This window comes from Hibiscus syriacus, unplaced genomic scaffold (assembly GCF_006381635.1).
Source record: "Hibiscus syriacus cultivar Baekdansim isolate YM2019G1 unplaced genomic scaffold, ASM638163v2 tig00110319_pilon, whole genome shotgun sequence".
NCBI classification, from domain to species: Eukaryota; Viridiplantae; Streptophyta; class Magnoliopsida; order Malvales; family Malvaceae; genus Hibiscus; species Hibiscus syriacus.
Genome location: NW_024062678.1, coordinates 1,932,201 through 1,951,715, shown reverse-complemented (window position 1 = coordinate 1,951,715; position 19,515 = coordinate 1,932,201). Strand labels below are relative to the sequence as shown.

The following is a 19,515-nucleotide window of genomic DNA, read 5'->3' as shown; positions in this document are numbered from 1 at the left end:
AAGGTTCCCCATGTTTAAACAAAGTGGAGGCACTATGATTTTAAAACAAAAGGCTTTGGTTGTGTTTATTTGCTGATTTCACTTGAATGGACACAGCACTTATCTCCTGATTGTTGGGATCTTTACAAAGTTACCATTCACTGATTTGAAAGGCTAATTCAGCTATCACAACTTTTGCTCAATATGTCACCGTATAATTTGTTTTTTCTTTTCATGATAATTGGAAGTTGCGACCTAATGGAAGATTTAATAATTGAAATACAAAATTGAAATACAAAATTCATTAAGTGATCTCAGTGATAAAAGAATATTATTTTTCATAAATGTTCTATGTTCAAGCAACTACGTCTACAGGATATGTATGAGTTCATTATCAATTGGTAAAAGCGTGTGTTATTTTCCATTGATGTTCCAGTGGCAAAATACAGAACTCATTAAACGAACTCAATAGTATAAGAGAGCCTTATTCTTTTATTAAGGCTTGTTTTTACCAAAAAGGAGTATATATTTCAGTGGTCTAACAGAACTGCCTGGGAGATGCAACATTTAAGCAAGCTGATTCTATTGACTATTGTGCTAATCAAAAAACAAACGGATGAAGAAGAAACAATTAACTGTTAGCCTACAACTATATCGTCTGCTTTGGGTTATAAACAAATTTATTGCTGGAGCAGGCATGCAAAAATTGAAAAACTAAGAAATACAGTTTAATGTTCATCAGTTACCGGCCACACATGCAGACCAAATCGGCTATTATGAGACCAGTTTCTATCAGGTTTTGGTTCCTTGTACCGCCGGAGTTTCACGTCTCTTTTCCGAAACTGTATAAGGCAGCAAACAAATCACTTGCCACTCCTTTGAGATTGTATTTCCTAGCCTATCAATCTTGTACTTCTGTGTCTAAGACAGTGGAAACTGGAATGAGAAACATCCTCTATCTTCAGTTTCGGCTCTTCATTTCCACAACACCAATTGCAGCAGGTCCTTCAGATGTGAATGCTCAAGGTATCAAATTATTGAAGTGTCTCAGCAAGGCTTACAGTAGGCAGCAGGAAAGGTTGCTGGTAACTGTTTAATAGGGAAACTCCACCATCCATGTCGCCACATGGCTGAGTTGCAGAAGAATCAATCCCACTGCTCTCCTTTTTCTGCAGAAGCGGGAGAAGAGACCAAATTATACCTTGCCTTTCGACATGCTTGTCCGCCTGTCATATTCAATTTAGGATCAGTTCCTTGAACTCATATTTTAGTTGTCTCAGTACATTGCTTTCAAGTCTTAACTCTGGCATTTTACCTCAACAATGAATCGTGCCCATATCTTATCTTCTTGGAGCTCCATTACTCCCTTCAAGATATTCAATGGAAAGCCCCTGATGACTTCAGCTATCTCAAGTAAGAATCCTTGATCTTCACAGAGCATCTGTATCGAAGAAAGGATAAAAGGCTCAACAAAAGCATCAGCATCATTCAATTAACCACCTTGAGAAGACTATGTGCCTTTTCATACCTCTATAAGAATTTGGCCAGGTGGATTTAGGTTTTTGACTACAATAGGGATACTCTGAGCCCCAACTTCAAATGCCCATGTAGCATCACCATTCATTGTATTGTGTTTTTGAAGCTTTCCATTCTTCTGGCCAATAAGCTGAAGTTCAAGCAAATTGTTAATGCATTTAATGTGAATTGCAATGACCAAACCCTGAGCTTCTTCAGTATCATATTTCATTGGAATGAACAAAAAATTGTTACCTTTGGTTCATCAGCTTGTTTAATCCTGTCTGCGTATTTTGTCACGCCTTGCAAGAAAAGCAGGTATTTGATGGTCCTCTCCAATAAATGATCAATGCTCAACTGCTGCATTATGAAAATAGTGTAAGCCAACTGCTGCATCATGAAAATAATGTAAGCCAGTTTTTCAATGAAGTAGATGCTTCATTGTAACGAGAAATTACTTTAGACGATAATGCTTACAAATAGAACAACAATATCGATCTTGTAAAGTAAACAAAATATATGTGCCTTACAGAATTCTCCAGATAACAGAAAGCCTAATTTTTACCAGTAAAGACTCATCATTAGTACCTTTCCACTATGAGGGATAATCCCTCTGAGCTCTTTGATACGATCTTGGATCAGCTGACGGTCTTTGGGCCTCGGTCGAGTACTTTCACCAGGTTTAGCTCTTTTCCTGGTGGGCTTCTTTGAAGTTGCAGCAACAGCATTTACACTATAGCTATCATCAATCCATAGACCTACTTGTGATTTTAGGTGAACTTCTTTTTTGAAAATAGTATTATTACTATTGTCCCAGGTATGTGAATGCTGCACCAGATTCATGCTCCCACCTGAGCAAGTAAGGCCTTCAAGCTGACCTTGATGAAAATTAGACGAAGAACTTCCGGTTTTCCTTCTTTTAATAGTGGAAAATTGATCCTCAACACTAGATTTGGTAACATAAGAAGAATTACTAACACAACCTAGAAGCTCTTCAAGCCCAAGTTCAGAGAATAATCCTTTTCTCTTGCCAGTCATGGAATGAACATCCAATTCTGATGTCAATGATGAAATTCCAGAAGTAAAAGCCGAGTTATCACCATGCAATAAAGGCATAATGACATCTTCTGAGGACTCCCCCGCTTTTCGAAATTTGAAATCCATTCCAATATCACTAAACAGATCTTTTCCATTACCATGAACAGTTGAAGATTTCTCTATATTAGATATGAATGCATCGATGACGGAGCTTTGCGATGAATTAGCTGCTTGTCTGACTGGATTGTCGATAATTGCATCACCTCCTATCTGAATGGATGGCATAGAGATAACCCCTACAGAACATGAAGGATCACTCATTGTAGCTCCTGCTTCCTGAATGTGTTGCTGGGGTGAAGGAGAAAACCACTGAAAGAGATCGTCCATTGTAAAGGAGCTGGAGAGATCTGTTGTAAAGTCAGCTAGGTTAAAATCCTCTGTTCTTCTCTGTAGGCTAATTACACTATCCAGAAGTCCAGTGTTGGTGTCAAAAGAATGCTGTTTCTGTTCTGTTTCGCCGAATTTATCTAGATTATGCGAATCTGCATCAACCAATTCTCCTGTGCTATAAAATGATGTAAATGCGGAACCACCCTGTAAATTTTGTTCTGTATTTCCACCAAGTTCAAGACCATTACCCATTTTAGGAAGTGCAATTGAAGGATCCCACACACCCCTTTCAGTCGGATATGACGTCTCATTTAATGTCAAAATTGAATCCTCCCTGTCCCAAGGACTAGCGCAAGGGGTATTAGCAGCCAGGCAGTTAATACGAGAATTCTTATCAAAGTTCATATTCTTGTTTTGAACCCCATGCACAAAGCGGAAGGATTCAGTGAGATTTTGGAAGGAACGTGACCATCCCGTTGGCTCTCTAGAGCAGGCCCCGCCTTGTTCAGTTGTCACATTCTCATTGCAAAATCTTCCACCAGATGTGAGGGAAGCAAACAATCCATCAGGATTACAAGTTTCGATTTCGAAAGGCATACGCCAATGACAACTTGTCATGTCATGAAACAACTTCTCCGTTTCAGTCAAAAATTCCAACCTCTCAAAAATCTGCAAGAACAGCAAAAGAACAACTAGCATTCTTCAGCAACTCCACTTACACATTAATTTATCAAGTATGGTTCTCATAAGAAGAAATTAAATATCAACCATTTTTATATGTACTAACCTTCTTTGGGGATCCAAACTGAACCACTCCCCATCTTCCTACAGAAACTACTGCAATTGTCTGCAGATCATGTTTGATTGTAAATAAATACAGGTTATACACAAAGATTCTAAGATAAATAGGGTAAATTGAGAGGTACCTTGATCCCAGATGAAAATTGGTCTTGTAACTCAGATTCATCCTGGAATATATTTTCATTACCAGATGAAAATTGGTCTGAGAAAATCCATTGATGTTTTCCAGTGAAAGCAGCTTGGCCAATTATTCTGAAGTAGAGAAAACAAAAAGGTTGGCCCTATTAGAGATCTTGAGTTAATAGGAAAACACAAATTCTGGGGAAGATGATTACCCTTCACCAAGGATGTGGAATTTTAGATGCATGTTGTCAATTAATGGACCAATTTTCTGTTCATAGTAGGCATCTTCCATTGTTAACAACCTGTTAAAATTCCAAGATTGAAAATCTATAATTAGAGAAGGGTGGAAGATCACCATTTCTATAAGCAAAGAAAACTTGTTTTCTGAATTGAAACATGCATGCAGACTTTAACTAAAACATGCTGAAACAAAAGAAAGTTAAAGAATCTGCAACTAAGAAAAAGTTGGTTGTAGTAGTAGCAGTAGAGATTATAGCAAAGAAAGCAGATCTTGAAACAAACTAAAAGCCACTAAAAAAAATTGGAAGAAGCAAGCAAACGACACAGGAAACAAAACAAAGATGAAGCAAATATTACAAAAACAAGCAAACAAACAAAAGAAACAGGAAACTTTACATGGAATTTCTGTGATCAAAGCGCCAAAAAACACCATAAGACCACCCATTACTACAACAAAGATTCTTCAATGTTTGCTTTAACGCTGAACCCATTTTCAGAAGAAGAAGAAAAAGGTGTAAACTTGGTGACTTCACGATCCAAAACTCATTTCCTTGAACCACAATAAACGACTTCAGTCCACTTGAGAAAATTAAAAACCCAAGCTTAAACTCCAGTTAAACTACAGCTACTCACTGCCTCTCTTCTTCTTTTTCTTGCAACAGAAACACAAAACAAACCCAAAGGAAATACCCAGAAAACTTATGAGAAACAAGAGGTAAAGGATACAAAAGAATAAGTTTTTTGTTAGTCTTTTGTTTCTCTCTTCCGAGACTAGGCGGAATGGAAACAGAAAGTGGTCGGTGAGAGAAAATCAAGATGAAGAGTTCAATATATAAATAAATAACACAATATAGAGAGAGAAAGCAAAGTAAATAGCTTATGATTTTATGAAACAAAAGGGAAAAGAACGATGGGCGGCAATGGTTTTTAACTTTGTCTCACTTTCATCTCTCTTTTTCTTTCTTTGTTTCTTTTATCTCATAATAAATTTACAGAAAAAATAGTTTGTTTTCTTTTGAGTTTGAAATGATTTCTCATTCATAATGTGTGAGCGTATACCTATAAATATAACTATTCCAACTTAAAATCTTAATAAAAAATAATATACTATTTAATCAAAATCACGTAACAGTTTTTTTTTTCTTTGTTTCGGACAAGAAGTAAAACTGATATTTACATTCCATAGATGATGGCAACAATGGTGAGCATACGTTTATTTCATGTAGGTACATGCCAAATCTAAAAAATTTTTTTTTATGTTAATTGTTTATTTTATTAATTATATTTATCTTAAAATTTTATTTATATATATTTTATATAAAAAAATTATTATTAATATATACATGTATATCTTTAAAAAAAAATTAAACTTATACGAGAATAATGGTGACGTCCCTGACTGGGCATTTAGTCATTTAAACATCATATTTGTCTTATATTTTCCAGGTTCGGTCGCTTTGCTTTTTCTTTTTTTTTCATTTGTCTCCTGAGGGTAAAAAAAAAAAGGAAATCCCTCTTGAATTTATTTTTTATGTTTTATATGAACTTATGTAAATAATAATTATTTAATAAGTTAATGATATAGTTAAAAACTCCATTACATCTCTTTAATTAAAATTTTAAAAATAAAAAACCATATTAAAATTTTTTGATATAGATTTAAATTGTAAGTGAATTCAAATATTTTAAAATTTTTGTCAAATAAAGATAAATTAAGAGATATTAGAATTTAGGGTAAACTATACGTTTAGTATTCTAACTATCACTTTTGTTTTGTTTTGTTTTGGTCACTTAACTATGTTTTAAAATTATACATAATATTACGTTTTGATTTTATTTTGGTATCCTGCCATCATAAAATTAACGACGATATTGATGTGTCACCATGAGGTAATACCACATTATCATGAAAAAAATTTAAAAAAAATATCACGTCAACAGTTCTGTTAATTTTTTAATGGTGTGTGACCAAAATGAAACTAAAACGTAACATTATATATGATTTTGAAAAAAAATAATTAGATGATCAAAACGGAATAAAAATAATAATCGAGGTACTAAAGTTTAATTTTCCCTAAAATTTATGCTTTAGGTCCATTTCTGTATCTAATTTAAAGAAAATATTTAGAAGATGAAATGTCAAATGACTTGACTCTTCACATGTATTATAATTATTAGAGAGTATTTCTCACCCCCTATACATATGGAGTTCATGTACTCATCAAAATAAAAAAAAATATAGATACATCTATCTCTATTTTCTCTCCCATATTTCTCCTTTATTTTAAAAGAAACAACATTTTGATATATTTTCATCATATTTTTAGTTCTTAAAAGCAGTTTTTTTTATAACTCCATTTCAAATAACGCTATTTGTGTGGAGAGAGAGAAATATGAATAATATTATTTATTGTTGTTACGTGGAAACTGGTATAAGAGATTTTTAAATATTATTTGAGAAATTAAAAAAATCACTACTAATATATTGAATAATAATTCATATATGAAAATTGAGCCTTTTTATACTAATAATAATAATTTATTATCTGAATAGTTTACTCTAGATTTTTTTATTATTGTTACGCATCTATTCAAACTTAAAATCTCTATGAAAAATAATATTTTATTTTACCATTGATGTCACTGGATGGGTTATGACAATTGAACTTGTATTGTTGCTATAATATTAAGCTTTATTATGGCTTAATATAAAAATTAGTGTTCAAACTATACCGTTTTTCTTAAAGTGATGTCTAATTTTTTTTATCAATCCAGGTGTCTAACGTTATCATTTTAGATGTCTCGACTATAACTATAACACCCCCAACCCATACCTGACCCGGATACGAGTCTAAGATGTCACATTGACTTCTTAAAACAATATTCTTACTAAATAATAGAACACTTGGACTTATATTAAGAAAATACGATAATTACTATTAAATTATGTTTCGTTCTAACAAATTTAAGGCAAATAATGTTTTTTATGAATAGTATTGTACTGTATGAATAGTATCGATATTGTGTAAATAGTACAGTGAACAGTACCATGAACAGTGTACCGATGCATTGCTACAGTACCGTGAACAGTGTACCGATGCACAAAAACATCGAATTTAAAATGTGTATCGATGCACTGCTACAATAATTTCAATCTAACATATATAAAACTCATAAAAATTTAACCTTTCATCACTATAAAGTTACCATTTACATAAATACGTTTAAAACATTATAAAACTCGATCAGAGCATACATACTTAATTTAACGACTTTATTTACATTCCAACCTATTTATCACATAAACAAGACATACTGTGTAATTTACTTCTGATTTGATCTTTGAGCGGAGATGTGTTGTTCCTTTGAACTTAGCTTTGATCCTCTTGTTTCTCAGTACCTACGTGTAAATCACTTACACGCTAAGTCATAGACTTAGTGAGGCATAAAAAAGACATAATATGATGCATTTCTTATAAATACAAACATACAATCTATTAATTCAATCATGTAACGTGTACTCTAGTGTAAAGAATAATAACTTGATAACATATAATAATAATGAATTCATGAAACATGAATTCTTACCATTTGATCATAACAGTTCAACTTGCATGTATCTATTACACTATATTATATATGATCATGTTATGCACATATAAAACATATCTTCTTATGCCATTTTCACTTCAATTTATCTTCGAATTGCCTATGTACATTATTGAGAACTTAAGGTATGTGAGTTCATTGAGGTTGTGCACAATTATGTTGTCACCATAGCTCGTATAAATGTTCTGAATGACCAGTCAATAGGTTCCAAATAACCTAGATAATCAGTCCATATGTCTCGAAGAACATAGGTAACCATCGACTCTTGGCATGCCAACTATACCCCTAGCTCTCATATCACAGAACATGGGCACTATCATTATGATTCATATCATTGCTCTTATGATCACATATTTCTTCTCTTCTGTCACATATCACATGTATGTGTAACTATCTATCTCATATCATATAACATATATCACATATTGCATATTCATGTAAGCATGTAAATCATGTCACATATAATAACATATACCAATTTCTATGTATTCATGCACACATAAGAATCACATAACATTTTAGAAGTTACTTTTTACCATAGTAACTCCATCACTAGCTCATCGCAAGCCAATGTTTGATCAATAACATAAATACAAATTAAATTGCACTCACCTTAGCCTTAATTACTTTGATCGATTCTAATTCTTCGATGGTTCCGGAACATGATTACATTTTATATCTATAATGCATAGATCCATATCAATATTCTCACTGATATATTATAATCTTACTTTTCTTAAACTAAAGGAAATGATACTTTCATTTCTTGTTTAACGTATGTACCGGTACACTCTAGTGTATCGATACATTCCTTAACTGATGTACCGGTACACTACATATGTATCGGTACATAAATTACATTCGATGTTTTCATTTTAAGGGGTGCATTGATACACTTCCTGTGTATCGATACACTTATTGAATTCGATTTTTCTTCATTTAAGAGTGTATCGGTACATATTGAATGTGTACCAATACACCTTGCCCAAAAATTTTATTTTAAGCACGAAAATTCACTCTTTTCAGCTTCAACACTTCATGTTTCCTCCCCCTTTCATGTTCCTAACTCACATATATATTCTTAAACCAATTTATACTCATTTATCACATCTTGAATCTCAAAATCCTATTATCCATATAGAATTCAATAATCACACCAATTTTCCAAGATGTTCTAAATCCAAGTTTATCACTGCATATCTCTTAATTAAGTTGATAACAAGTCAAATTCCATCTCCAAATTCCTTTATCAACTCTTTTTCAGAAATTCATTTAGAAACTTCTTATCTTTAATCTCTCATAACTTATTCATCTTTTGATTATAAGACAACTTAAGCTTTCCTTAAGCTTAAGTATCACCTAAGGATCAAAACTCACTCTTAAAATCAACAAATAATCAACTAATCATAAAACTTACCTTTGTGTCTGCTCTTGTGAGTACTATAAAATGAGTGCGGATATGTGTGCAAGTATACACAATCGAACAAGTAATATAGTGATAAGTGAGTATCGTCTCCACAGGGATTGGAGGAAGTCGAATAAGTTCTACCAAAGCGCTTTACTTTGTCACTTAAGTAAAGTTAGTGATGGTATGTACAAATGATAATGTTGTGGCAAAATGAGATGGATGTTATGGAAATGGAATGGTGGTATGGTAGCAAATGGATATGTCGTGGCAAAGTGGATGGAAATGTTAAAGCAAAATAAAATATAAATATACGATTTGATTAATAGGACTTTGTCTTTCTCACACGACAAGCTACTTTGGGAATGAGTGGTAGGAGTCACTCTGGAAAACCTAAGTTTACTTCTTGGAATGATCTTATCTCTATGCCTCTTCTGCTCGACAGAGTATACTAAGGTGCCCTATGCTATCTCTAGTAAGAGACTTGACAAATTAAAGATGCCCTGGCAAAACCGATTGGAATAAACCCCTGCAGTGATCCTATTGGTCCAGATAGCAGGATATGTCTCGGCAATACCTTTTTGCAGCAGCATTGACATCTAACCTATCGTTCATGCACAACTCTTATTAGTCTAATGAAATCCTAGACTTATCTCTAAGGTGGATTAGGCCTAGTTACTACCAAGAAGCTCTTGTTTATGTAGTTCCTCCCTAGTTTCTCTCGAACACTAAGGATGTGTTATTTTGGTATTCTCTCGAACCCAAAGAATCTCTTAAGGAATGGCTACTCTCGTAGCTCCTACAACCTTAAGGCACTAAGTCTCATAAATAAAACAGAATATAACATAGAAAAGCAACCATTCATTGAAATAAAACTTAAACATCCAAGTGAACTCCCACCAAATAGGTTTAGTTCATGGTGGCGTTCGAAATAAAAAAGCACAAAGCAAGTTTCATCTGTTCCTTACAACCCAATAACAAAATATGAAAGCAAAGAACTAAGGGAAGGAGAAAACGCCTTCGACGTGCACTGTCGGAGCTTTTCTCGGCCACCACGAACTACCCCCAACGAACTAGTTCCTCTCGGATGTCTAGAACGCCACTCCCTCAAGCTTGTCAAGGAGAAATACCACGACAAGTAGGATTGCCGGAGAAAGATGAGACATTCTCTCTCTAACTCTTTAAGCTCAAATCTGGATGGAACCAAAGTCCTCAACAATATGGCTTTATCCTCTATTTATAGGGGAAACTAATCCTAGGACTTGGTGTTGACTTTCCAAGGAAACCCCAAAACCATGGTTAAGTTACTTGGGAGTCGGGCTGAACAGGCTATGATACAGCCTGGGTAGCTGGCTGAGTGACCCGACATAATCCCGTTGTAGGAGCCCAAGGACAAACAAGATCTGCAGGGTCAGACGGCGTCATCAGCATGATCGACGGTTGCAGTGTTGATCCCTCCAGGCGGATCTTCGAGGTGGATTTCTCGGGCAGAGCTCTCGGGAAATCGGAGACAGCTGGCTTCAAAAATGTCTTCTCGCACTTAAAGCGCTTTCGAAATGCCAGTAGAACTTGGCAATTACATTTTGCTCAGCAATCTCCTTATGTCACAGTATTTCATTTCCTCTTTTCCCTTGCTTTCAATTCCTGCACATCATTAGACAAACACCTTCCCCATAAGGTAGCACTGATGACAAATTAAAATGTTGCGGCAAACCGAATTTACCACATATAACTAAATGCTTCTAAATACATCTACATGGTCCTAAATGAGCTCTTAAACATTCAAAAACTTAAGTGAAAAGTTCCCAAAATGTGACCTTTTACGGAGTTATCACACCCCCAAACTTAAGCTATTGCTTGTCCTTAAGCAATGGATAGTAATAAGCAAAACAAAAATACCATGACAAGTTCAGAAGCAGAATAGTCTTATGGGATAAAATTTCAGCCCTCAGCACATATGGCTTCAACATACTAGACTAGGTTTGAGAAATCTAGTATTGTCCCCTAGGGCAAGATTCTTTGTGTGCGTGTTGTATCTAGTCCATGCTTAACAAACTTAAAAAATTTCTATGCAAGGTTTCTTAATTTGCCATGACATTTAGAAATTTTACTTCTACCTTGCTTTCTTTCCTTTATTTCTGCTACGAGAGAAGTCAGTCCATCACTTTACCATCATATACTCTAGGTTTCGAGAAGAGTAAAGAGTAATGCGGAGCAAGACATGTCAGTTTTCCTTACCAAATGTAAGATCAGAAAATATAGGTACTGTATATAGAGTGTAGTTGGCATGTAGTCTAAAGACATAAATTGTATGAACTCTGATATATATTTTGTAAACGTTTTGAATAAGATAAATGTTATCAAAGTTTTTAAATTACTCACTGTTTTATACGAATAAATGTTTGAAAAGTCAATGTGACACTTCGGACTCGTATCCGGATCAGATACGGGTTGGGGGTGTTACATTTAATGGTATCAGAGCTATGGTTTAGCAGATTCTCGGCATAAACCGAAGTCCAAAGTGTCATAAAAGGTGTATATGCCAACATAGATTGAAAAAAAAATTCTGATCTGATAGTGTAAGGAATATGTTGTCTTGCTAATAGAATAAGAATAATTTAATACAGTAGAAATCCAATCATGATAATTTCGAAGTAAGTGAAAGGTGATATTCCTGATTGTGATAGCTATTCACCTGCCCTGGCCAGGCAGGATGAAGAGCGGACACCTCAGGAAATGCCTAGTAAGATCAAAAGTTGATTTCAGAAAGCTGAAATCATATCTGAAGAATGATAGAAAGTTTTCATTGTTTTGAATTGGAAACACGATATAGATTAGTTTTGCTATTATGTGGATAAGATAGAATATGGTGAACAGGTGTCACCATAAGAATGTTAAAAAGATCTAATGACATGGTGAGTACGTATAGAAGAACTCAAGGATAAGTGCATCAGTGACAAGTGAATAAGATGTATAAAGTCAGAGCTTATGAGTTTGAAACGAAGTGATAGTATTGCGCATAAACAAGAGTATGTTTATGATAAGGATTTGCAATTAAGATGGAAAGAGTTAGCATTGGCTAACTAGAGTATGTGATAAAAATGTACTGGAATTATAAGATTATAAGATATTGTCAGGATATGATAACCAAATCTACAATGGATCTGGATACAGTTGCATATTTGGATCATAGTAATGTGGTATAGTAAAGAAAAAGAAAGTAAGAATTTGTATATTTAAGTAAAGCTGAGGATTGATAAGAAGAGTTTGAGAATGTGTATATCGATGATCAGATTATAGGACATAGGAAGTCAGAATGTTGAGTTTGAGCAAAAGAAATTTCAGGATGTATGAGAATAGAGGTGAAATTGATAAGTTGAGTAAGCGAATTTTGAGATAATTTAGATTGGAAAGGATGTATATGATTGGTATAATAGGGCTTGTGCCCTAGATTGAACAAAAGTTATTATCTAACTGTCAGAGTAAAGATGCTAGAGTTATAAGATTGGAGGAAAGATGAAGTGAAGTTAATCAAATATGATAAAGGGTTATAAGGAGGTGCAAATTATAAGTTTGATTAGAAGTAAGAAAAGTATGTAAGGTTATATGAAGAGATTATGTGTATCGTAATATAGACAATGATGAAAGAATGAGTAAAAGTTTGGATTGTGGTGAATTAATTAGAAAATGAGGAAAGAAATGAATTGATTGATTTTTTTTGATTTTTAGTGATAAGAATTGATGTTACTGTCTACAGGATAACTAACATTATATGAATGGAATCAGAGTTATGAATTTGAAACAAAGGGATAGTATTGTGTATAAGGAAGGGTGTGGAGATGATAAGGATTTGTACTTTAGAATGAAAGAGTTAGCGTTGACTAACAAGATTTTGTGATGAAATTGTATTGGATATAGTTGTATATTTTGATTTCGTAAATGTGATATAGTGAATGAAGTGAGGATTCGTATGGAAGTATAAATGATAAGTTCGATATAGAAACACAAAAAGTGTGCAAGGTGATGTGAAAATATTGGTTGACTTCTTAAAGTATATGTTTAATCACCATTGAAGAAGATTTAAAGTTGTGTTTTGGTCAAATAATGACGAAATACAAGTTTGGTATGGTTATAAGGTAATTAGAGAGTTATGAAGAAATAGATGGATTTATGATATAGAGTGATGAGATAGATGTACTGTCAACGTGATGAGTGACATTATATGGAATTTTAGAAAGGTCAAAGGAAAAATGCATAGTCGAATGAGAGAAAAGACAACAATGGATTGGTATTACTGGTTATTGTTTATATGATAAGCAACAGAAGAGGAATGTATAAACGAAAAAGATAGTTGGAAAACTAAAGGATTGAAAAGTAAGTTTCTGATGATGACAAGAAAGAATAAGTCAGGGAAGCAACATAAGAACATTAGAAGATATGTTCTTATTAAGATGTGCAGTGAAAATTCGAGGACGACTTTTCTTATAAGGAGGGGAGATTTGTAACATCCTCAATACCGGGTTAGTGACCAAATTGTAAAGTTTCAGAATTTGATGACTAAAGTAGAAGAATGAAATAATTCAATGATTATTTGAATATATAATGAAGGTTATTTAGTAATTATTAAAGGAAATTAAGGGTATTATGGTCTTTTCCTTTAAAAGATATTCTTCCCCCTTTTATAAGAGTGAAAAATGTGGGAAGAGAGCTATCTGGAAGCTTTCTTCTTCTTGCTTTCTCTTCTTCACGTGGGGCTAAGCTACATAGGTAAGTTTAATTTCAGTTGGTTAATTCTTGAGTTTTAAGCTTAGTTTTGATTCTTTGGGTATTAAATAAGCTTAAGGAAAGCTTATATGGGATTTAAGCAATAAGATAAAGGAATTATGAAGGAATTTGCAATATGAGTTTTAAGATGAAATTTTGATATGGTATGGTTGTTGAAGTTTTATGGATGAATTTGACTTGTCATCAATCTAATTAAGAAGTATGAAGTGTTAGAATTGGAATTAGAACACATTGAAAATTTGGTATGATTCTTGAATCTCATATGCAAGATAGGATTTTGAGGTTTAAGATGAAATAAATGAATATAGATTGGTTTAAGTATGTGTACTAGAGTTAAGAATGAAAAGGGGATGATATATGAAGTGTTTGAGAGGAAATGAAGTAATTTTCGGGTTGAAAATATGATTTCTGGGCAAGGGGAATCGGTACCCATTCAAGGGGAACCGATACCCCTTCAAACGAACAAAATTTCCAGAATGTCATGAGGGAATCGATACCCCCTTAGTAGGGAACCGATTCCCCCTAAAGGAAAATTGTAAATATTGGTTTAATAAGTTCGTTTAAGTTGCTAGTATCCAACTACAAGGTGTGGGTATCTAATAATTGCCTCAAAATGTACATTTATGTAGATTCTGCGCATAAAGCAGTTCCGGAATCATTGACAAGTAAGATCGATCAAGGGGAAAGATAAGAGATTGGAATTTAACTAGTGAGGCCAGGTGAGTGCATATTCAATAGTATATGATGTGCGATGGGAATAAGACTTGCGATGAGTCTATTTCCTGAAGTGTTACACATGAATTCATGATTAAAGGCATGAGTTGAATATGCATGTATGTATGCTTGATTATATGGATTGATCTGTTCTTTTATGTGTTAGGTGATAAAGTATAAGTGATTACATAAGAAAGATTATGAATTATATGAGATATAAACTATGTGATCATAGTAAAATATAATTATATTATTAAATGATAAGTGAAATAAGCTAGATAATATTGATTTATATGATAATGTGAGAATAGTACACTAACTAGGAGATTTGAACATAAATGATAATATGAGCATATAAGATAAGCTAGATGGGAAAGATTCATATGTTTAAATAAAACTATAACACAGGGGTTGTATGATAGAAATTTATGAAGCTATATGAGAAGATTATAAGAGTTATATGAAATTGAATTAAGTAAACAGATTAGATTATATATATATAAAGAAATAATAGAAGTGAGATGTGTTTATAAGTCTGACATAGATGAATATGAATATGAATTATAAGAGTGCTATATGATTTATATTAGGATAAATCTTGAGAATATATATATATAGATAGATATGAAATGAAATGAGTTATATGAATACATAATTATGTGATGAAATGGTGGATTACCTGAACATGTGAATATATATATATATGTCTAAGAGAAGGTATAAGATTAAGATATAAGCAATGTGACTATAAGTATATGTGCTCTAAGTGATATGACTTATAGGTATTTCTATTATAATGTTACATGATATGTTATGTATGTTAAATGAATTATGTGAGGGTATAAGAAATGATATGAAATATATATGTGAAAACAAGTATATGTTATGAGATAAGACCTATGACTATAAGCTACGTGAAGGTGTTATAGGTGTTTCTTGTGTTATATGAAGTATATGATCTTATGTAAACAAGATATGATAAGTATGCTTACATGAATAAATGTGATTGGGTGAGAAATGATAGAAATTATATGAAAACATAATATATGTGACATGTGAATTATATGGAAATGATCTACGTGTAAGTGAACTATGTGATAATATGAAAAGAAGCTATGTGATACGTGATATGTGAAAGTGAATTACAAGTTTATGTGAAATGATAAGTATAAAAGAAAATGCCCATGTTATGTGTCTTGAGAGCTAGGGGTATAGTTGGCATGCCAAGAGTCGAGGGTTTACCTATGTTCTACGGAACATATGGACAGTTTTACCTATGTCTTTCGAGACATATGGACAGTATACCTATGTTCTAAGGAACATATGGACAGTTACCGAGGATCTTTATGACCTCTGGATAGTTACCGAGGATCTTTATGACCTCTGGATAGTTACCGAGGATCTTTATGACCTCTGGATAGGTCCTTCGGGACATTTATATGAGCTGTGATGACAGCATAGTGGTGCACAACCTCAATAGACTCACATATCTACAGTTCTCACAGGTGTACATGGGCTAATCCAAAGATATGAACAAATATATGTTAGTGGTATGATAAATGTTATAGAAATGATATGATGTTGTGTGTGTATAGTGTTTGATTGAAAAGGTTAACCATAAAAGTATGTGATTACATGATAAACTGTTAATGATGAATTATGTGTATGTATGGATTTACTACAATTGATTTGATATGATTTTATATGATACGAAGAATGCATGGAATTGATATGACATGATAGAACAGAACATGCATATATTGATATATGTTATAAAGTGCATTATAAGTTGTTATGCCTCACTAAGTCTTCGACTTAGCGTGTGATTGTTTCACGCGTAGGTTTCGAGAAGAGTAAAGAGTAATGCGGAGCAAGACAGGTCAGTTTTCCTTACCAAATGTCATATCAGAAAATATAGGTACTGTATATAGAGTGTAGTTGGCATGTAGTCTAAAGACATAAATTGTATGAACTCTGATATATATTTTGTAAACGTTTTGAATAAGTTAAATGTTATCAAAGTTTTTAAATTACTCACTGTTTTATACGAATAAATGTTTGAAAAGTCAATGTGACACTTCGGACTCGTACCCGGATCGGATACGGGTTGGGGGTGTTACAAAAATGCCCCACACATATAATAGGTATGCCTTCAAAATAGTTTGCCCTGACATTTCGTGTCTTTCACATATGATTTGTAGGACCTTTGCAGTAGTCATCTCTTCTTCAAAGTGCACTTTTCCTGAAGCTGAATGGTAGTAGAATGAGATCTCTTTTTGCTCCTTTTTGTTATGACAACTTGAAATCATTTGGGCAGCAAATTCGTTGGAGAGGTCGATGTCATCCCTATGCCAGTAGCCACCATTGTGTATGACCTTATTCTTTCCTAGGTTAGTCAAATAAGGAAGCAAAACAACACTAACGAGAAAATTGATAATGTTAGCATGCCACAAAATTGTCGCGACAAATAATAATTTCTCATTAGTGAATTTTTTCTTAATCTCAATTTCATTCCTTAGTTCTTTCACAATTTCTAGCCTAGAAAAATAAGCAGCTTGTTGGGGTTTAGGATTAGAAAATTCAATAGGATTCAAAGGTTCAAATTTCATACCCGGTCTAGCTATGGGTGAGCTAGACTTACTCATCTCCTTTGGAATATCCTCGAGCTCCTCTTCGTCTTCTTCATCAAGATTGAAGTGATTATCACTGCATAAGAATTTGTTGCAGCAAAATTTTGCAGCTTTACTTTGGTCATCAACTCCTACTGATGGGAGCTTTTCTTTTACCGTGGCAAAATTTTTCTTATCTTCATTGGCTGCACTCTTCAAACACTCATCGTTGTTTTCCAGCAAATATAAATCTTCTTGCACCTTCATATCTTCGTGCACAAACTCATGACCGGGCTCTCCGAGTGTCTCCCCCCCCCCAAACTTAGCATCTTTGTAGATTTTGATGTCACTTCTTAAGGTGAATATACCACAATGCTCTATGTCTTGAGCCTTAGTGACTTCATTATCACTAGGTAGACTGCCATATGGGCAAAAATGTAATGTCGTGGCAATTCGGCCAACCTGACCCTCCAAGGCCCTTAAAGACGAGTTGTGACTTTGAAGCAAAGCTTCTTGGCTTTTTATAGAAGTTGCATGGTCATGTAGCATGGTCTTCGTTATTGCGATAAAATCTTGCATCGTGGCCTCCAAAGAGCTTGTGTTAGATGAAGATGGCACTCCCTCGTTAGAATCATGCTCTGGCATATTCGTTTGAAAACCCTGGGAGTCACTGAAGTTCTGTTGCCTAGTGGGCTGACAAACACTGATGGTTCTTTAATTTCCCCAATATAAGTTTAGACGCTGACACCATCTAATATTGTTAGAATAGGGGTTGTTATTGCCTTGATTATGGTTATCTACATAGTGGATGGATTCCATATTGGTCGGACACTCGCTCTCATTGTGATTTTCATGGCATAATAAATATGTTGAATTGGATGCCTTTACTTCTCTCACCTCACTTGGTCTTTGCAAATTCTTTAACATATTGGTGATAACAGCAAGTTGGGCGGACACCAAATCCTTAGAATCTAGCTCGAAAGCTCTATGTGATTTTCGCCCAAGGCCAAGCCTTGTAGATGAAAATTGGTAATCGTTGGTGGCAATCTTATCCAGAATGTCAAATGCATCTGCTGGTGATTTGTTAAGTAATGTCCCATTTGCCGAGACATCTAGCATCATCCTCGTGGGTGCATTAACTCCATTATAGAACATCACAACTTGAGTCTAGTCGTGGAATCCATTATTGGGGCACTTGCGAAGCAAACTTTTGTATCGATCCCAACACTCATACATAGACTCTTCATCGTCTTGGTGAAAAAATGCTATGAAATTTCTAAGATGGTTGTTCATATTGGGTTGATTATGCCGTAGCAAAATTTTTTTTGCACAAGTCATCCCAAGACCTTATCGAGCCAAAAGGTAATCCATTGAGCCATGCCCTGGCGTGATCTTTCAAAGAATATGGAAATAACTTCAATTTCAGTATATCTTCATGCACACCTTGTTGTTAAAAACAGTCACAAACCTCCAAAAATGCTCTAGCATGTTGTCTTGCATCCTCATGAGGAGCACTACCAAATTGTCCAATAAAGTCCAACATGTCGAACATAACTAGTTTGAGCTCGAAGTGGGCTGCCTGAATCATGGGTGCCACAATTTTGGGATTTAGATCGTCCATGATAGGGTTTAAATGATCTCGAATATTATGAGGCCTAGTTGCATTCCCAGCATTCGGAATTGCATCGGCATTCTGATCTTCCACTTGACCCATTCCTTGATTTCCAATTTTGTACATTTTTGCTTGAGCACGTTGAGTACGTAAAATAAAAGCCTAAAAAGACAACTAAATTATACAAAAAAATGAACAAGTAAAATAAAAATGCTATGACAAAACTAATTAACTTCCAGTTGTCAATCCTCGGCAACGGCGCCAAAAACTTCTCAGCTTTTATGAGTACTATAAAATAAGTGCGGATATGTGTACAAGTATACACAATCGAACAAGTAATACAGTGATAAGTGAGTATCGTCTCAACATGGATTGGAGGAATTCGAATAAGTTCTATCAAAGCGCTTTACTTTGTCACCTAAGTAAAGTTAGTGATGGTATGTACAAATGATAATATTGTGGCAAAATGAGATTGATGTTGTGGAAATGGAATGGTGGTATGGTAGCAAATGGATATGTCGTGGCAAAGTGGATGGAAATGTTAAAGCAAAATAAAATGTAAATATACAATTTGATTAATAGGACTTTTTCTTTCTCACACGACAAGCTACTTTGGGAATGAGTGGTATGAGTCACTCTGGAAAACCTAAGTTTACTTCTCGGAATGATCTTATCTCTATGCCTCTTCTGCCTGA

The 19,515-nt window shown here is 34.0% G+C and overlaps 1 protein-coding gene across 2 annotated transcripts; it reads right to left on the bottom strand.

The window, feature by feature from the left end:
• Positions 1-545: 545 nt before the first annotated feature.
• LOC120117348 (transcription factor bHLH155-like) lies at positions 546-4,880 on the bottom strand. Of its 2 annotated transcripts, none has more exons than XM_039137633.1 (9): positions 4,483-4,880; positions 4,059-4,148; positions 3,849-3,975; positions 3,710-3,769; positions 2,083-3,591; positions 1,750-1,851; positions 1,508-1,645; positions 1,295-1,420; positions 546-1,205 (listed from the first exon to the last, which is right to left on the bottom strand). In XM_039137633.1, the coding sequence occupies exons 1-9, from the start codon at positions 4,575-4,577 to the stop codon at positions 1,014-1,016; spliced, it is 2,439 nt and encodes an 812-aa protein (XP_038993564.1). In that variant the 5' UTR covers positions 4,578-4,880; the 3' UTR covers positions 546-1,013. The 2 variants fall into 2 exon arrangements, with proteins under 2 accessions (XP_038993564.1, XP_038993563.1); XM_039137632.1 differs by having other exon boundaries at positions 547-1,205; positions 1,750-1,854; positions 4,483-4,878.
• Between the last annotated feature and the right edge of the window lie 14,635 nt (positions 4,881-19,515).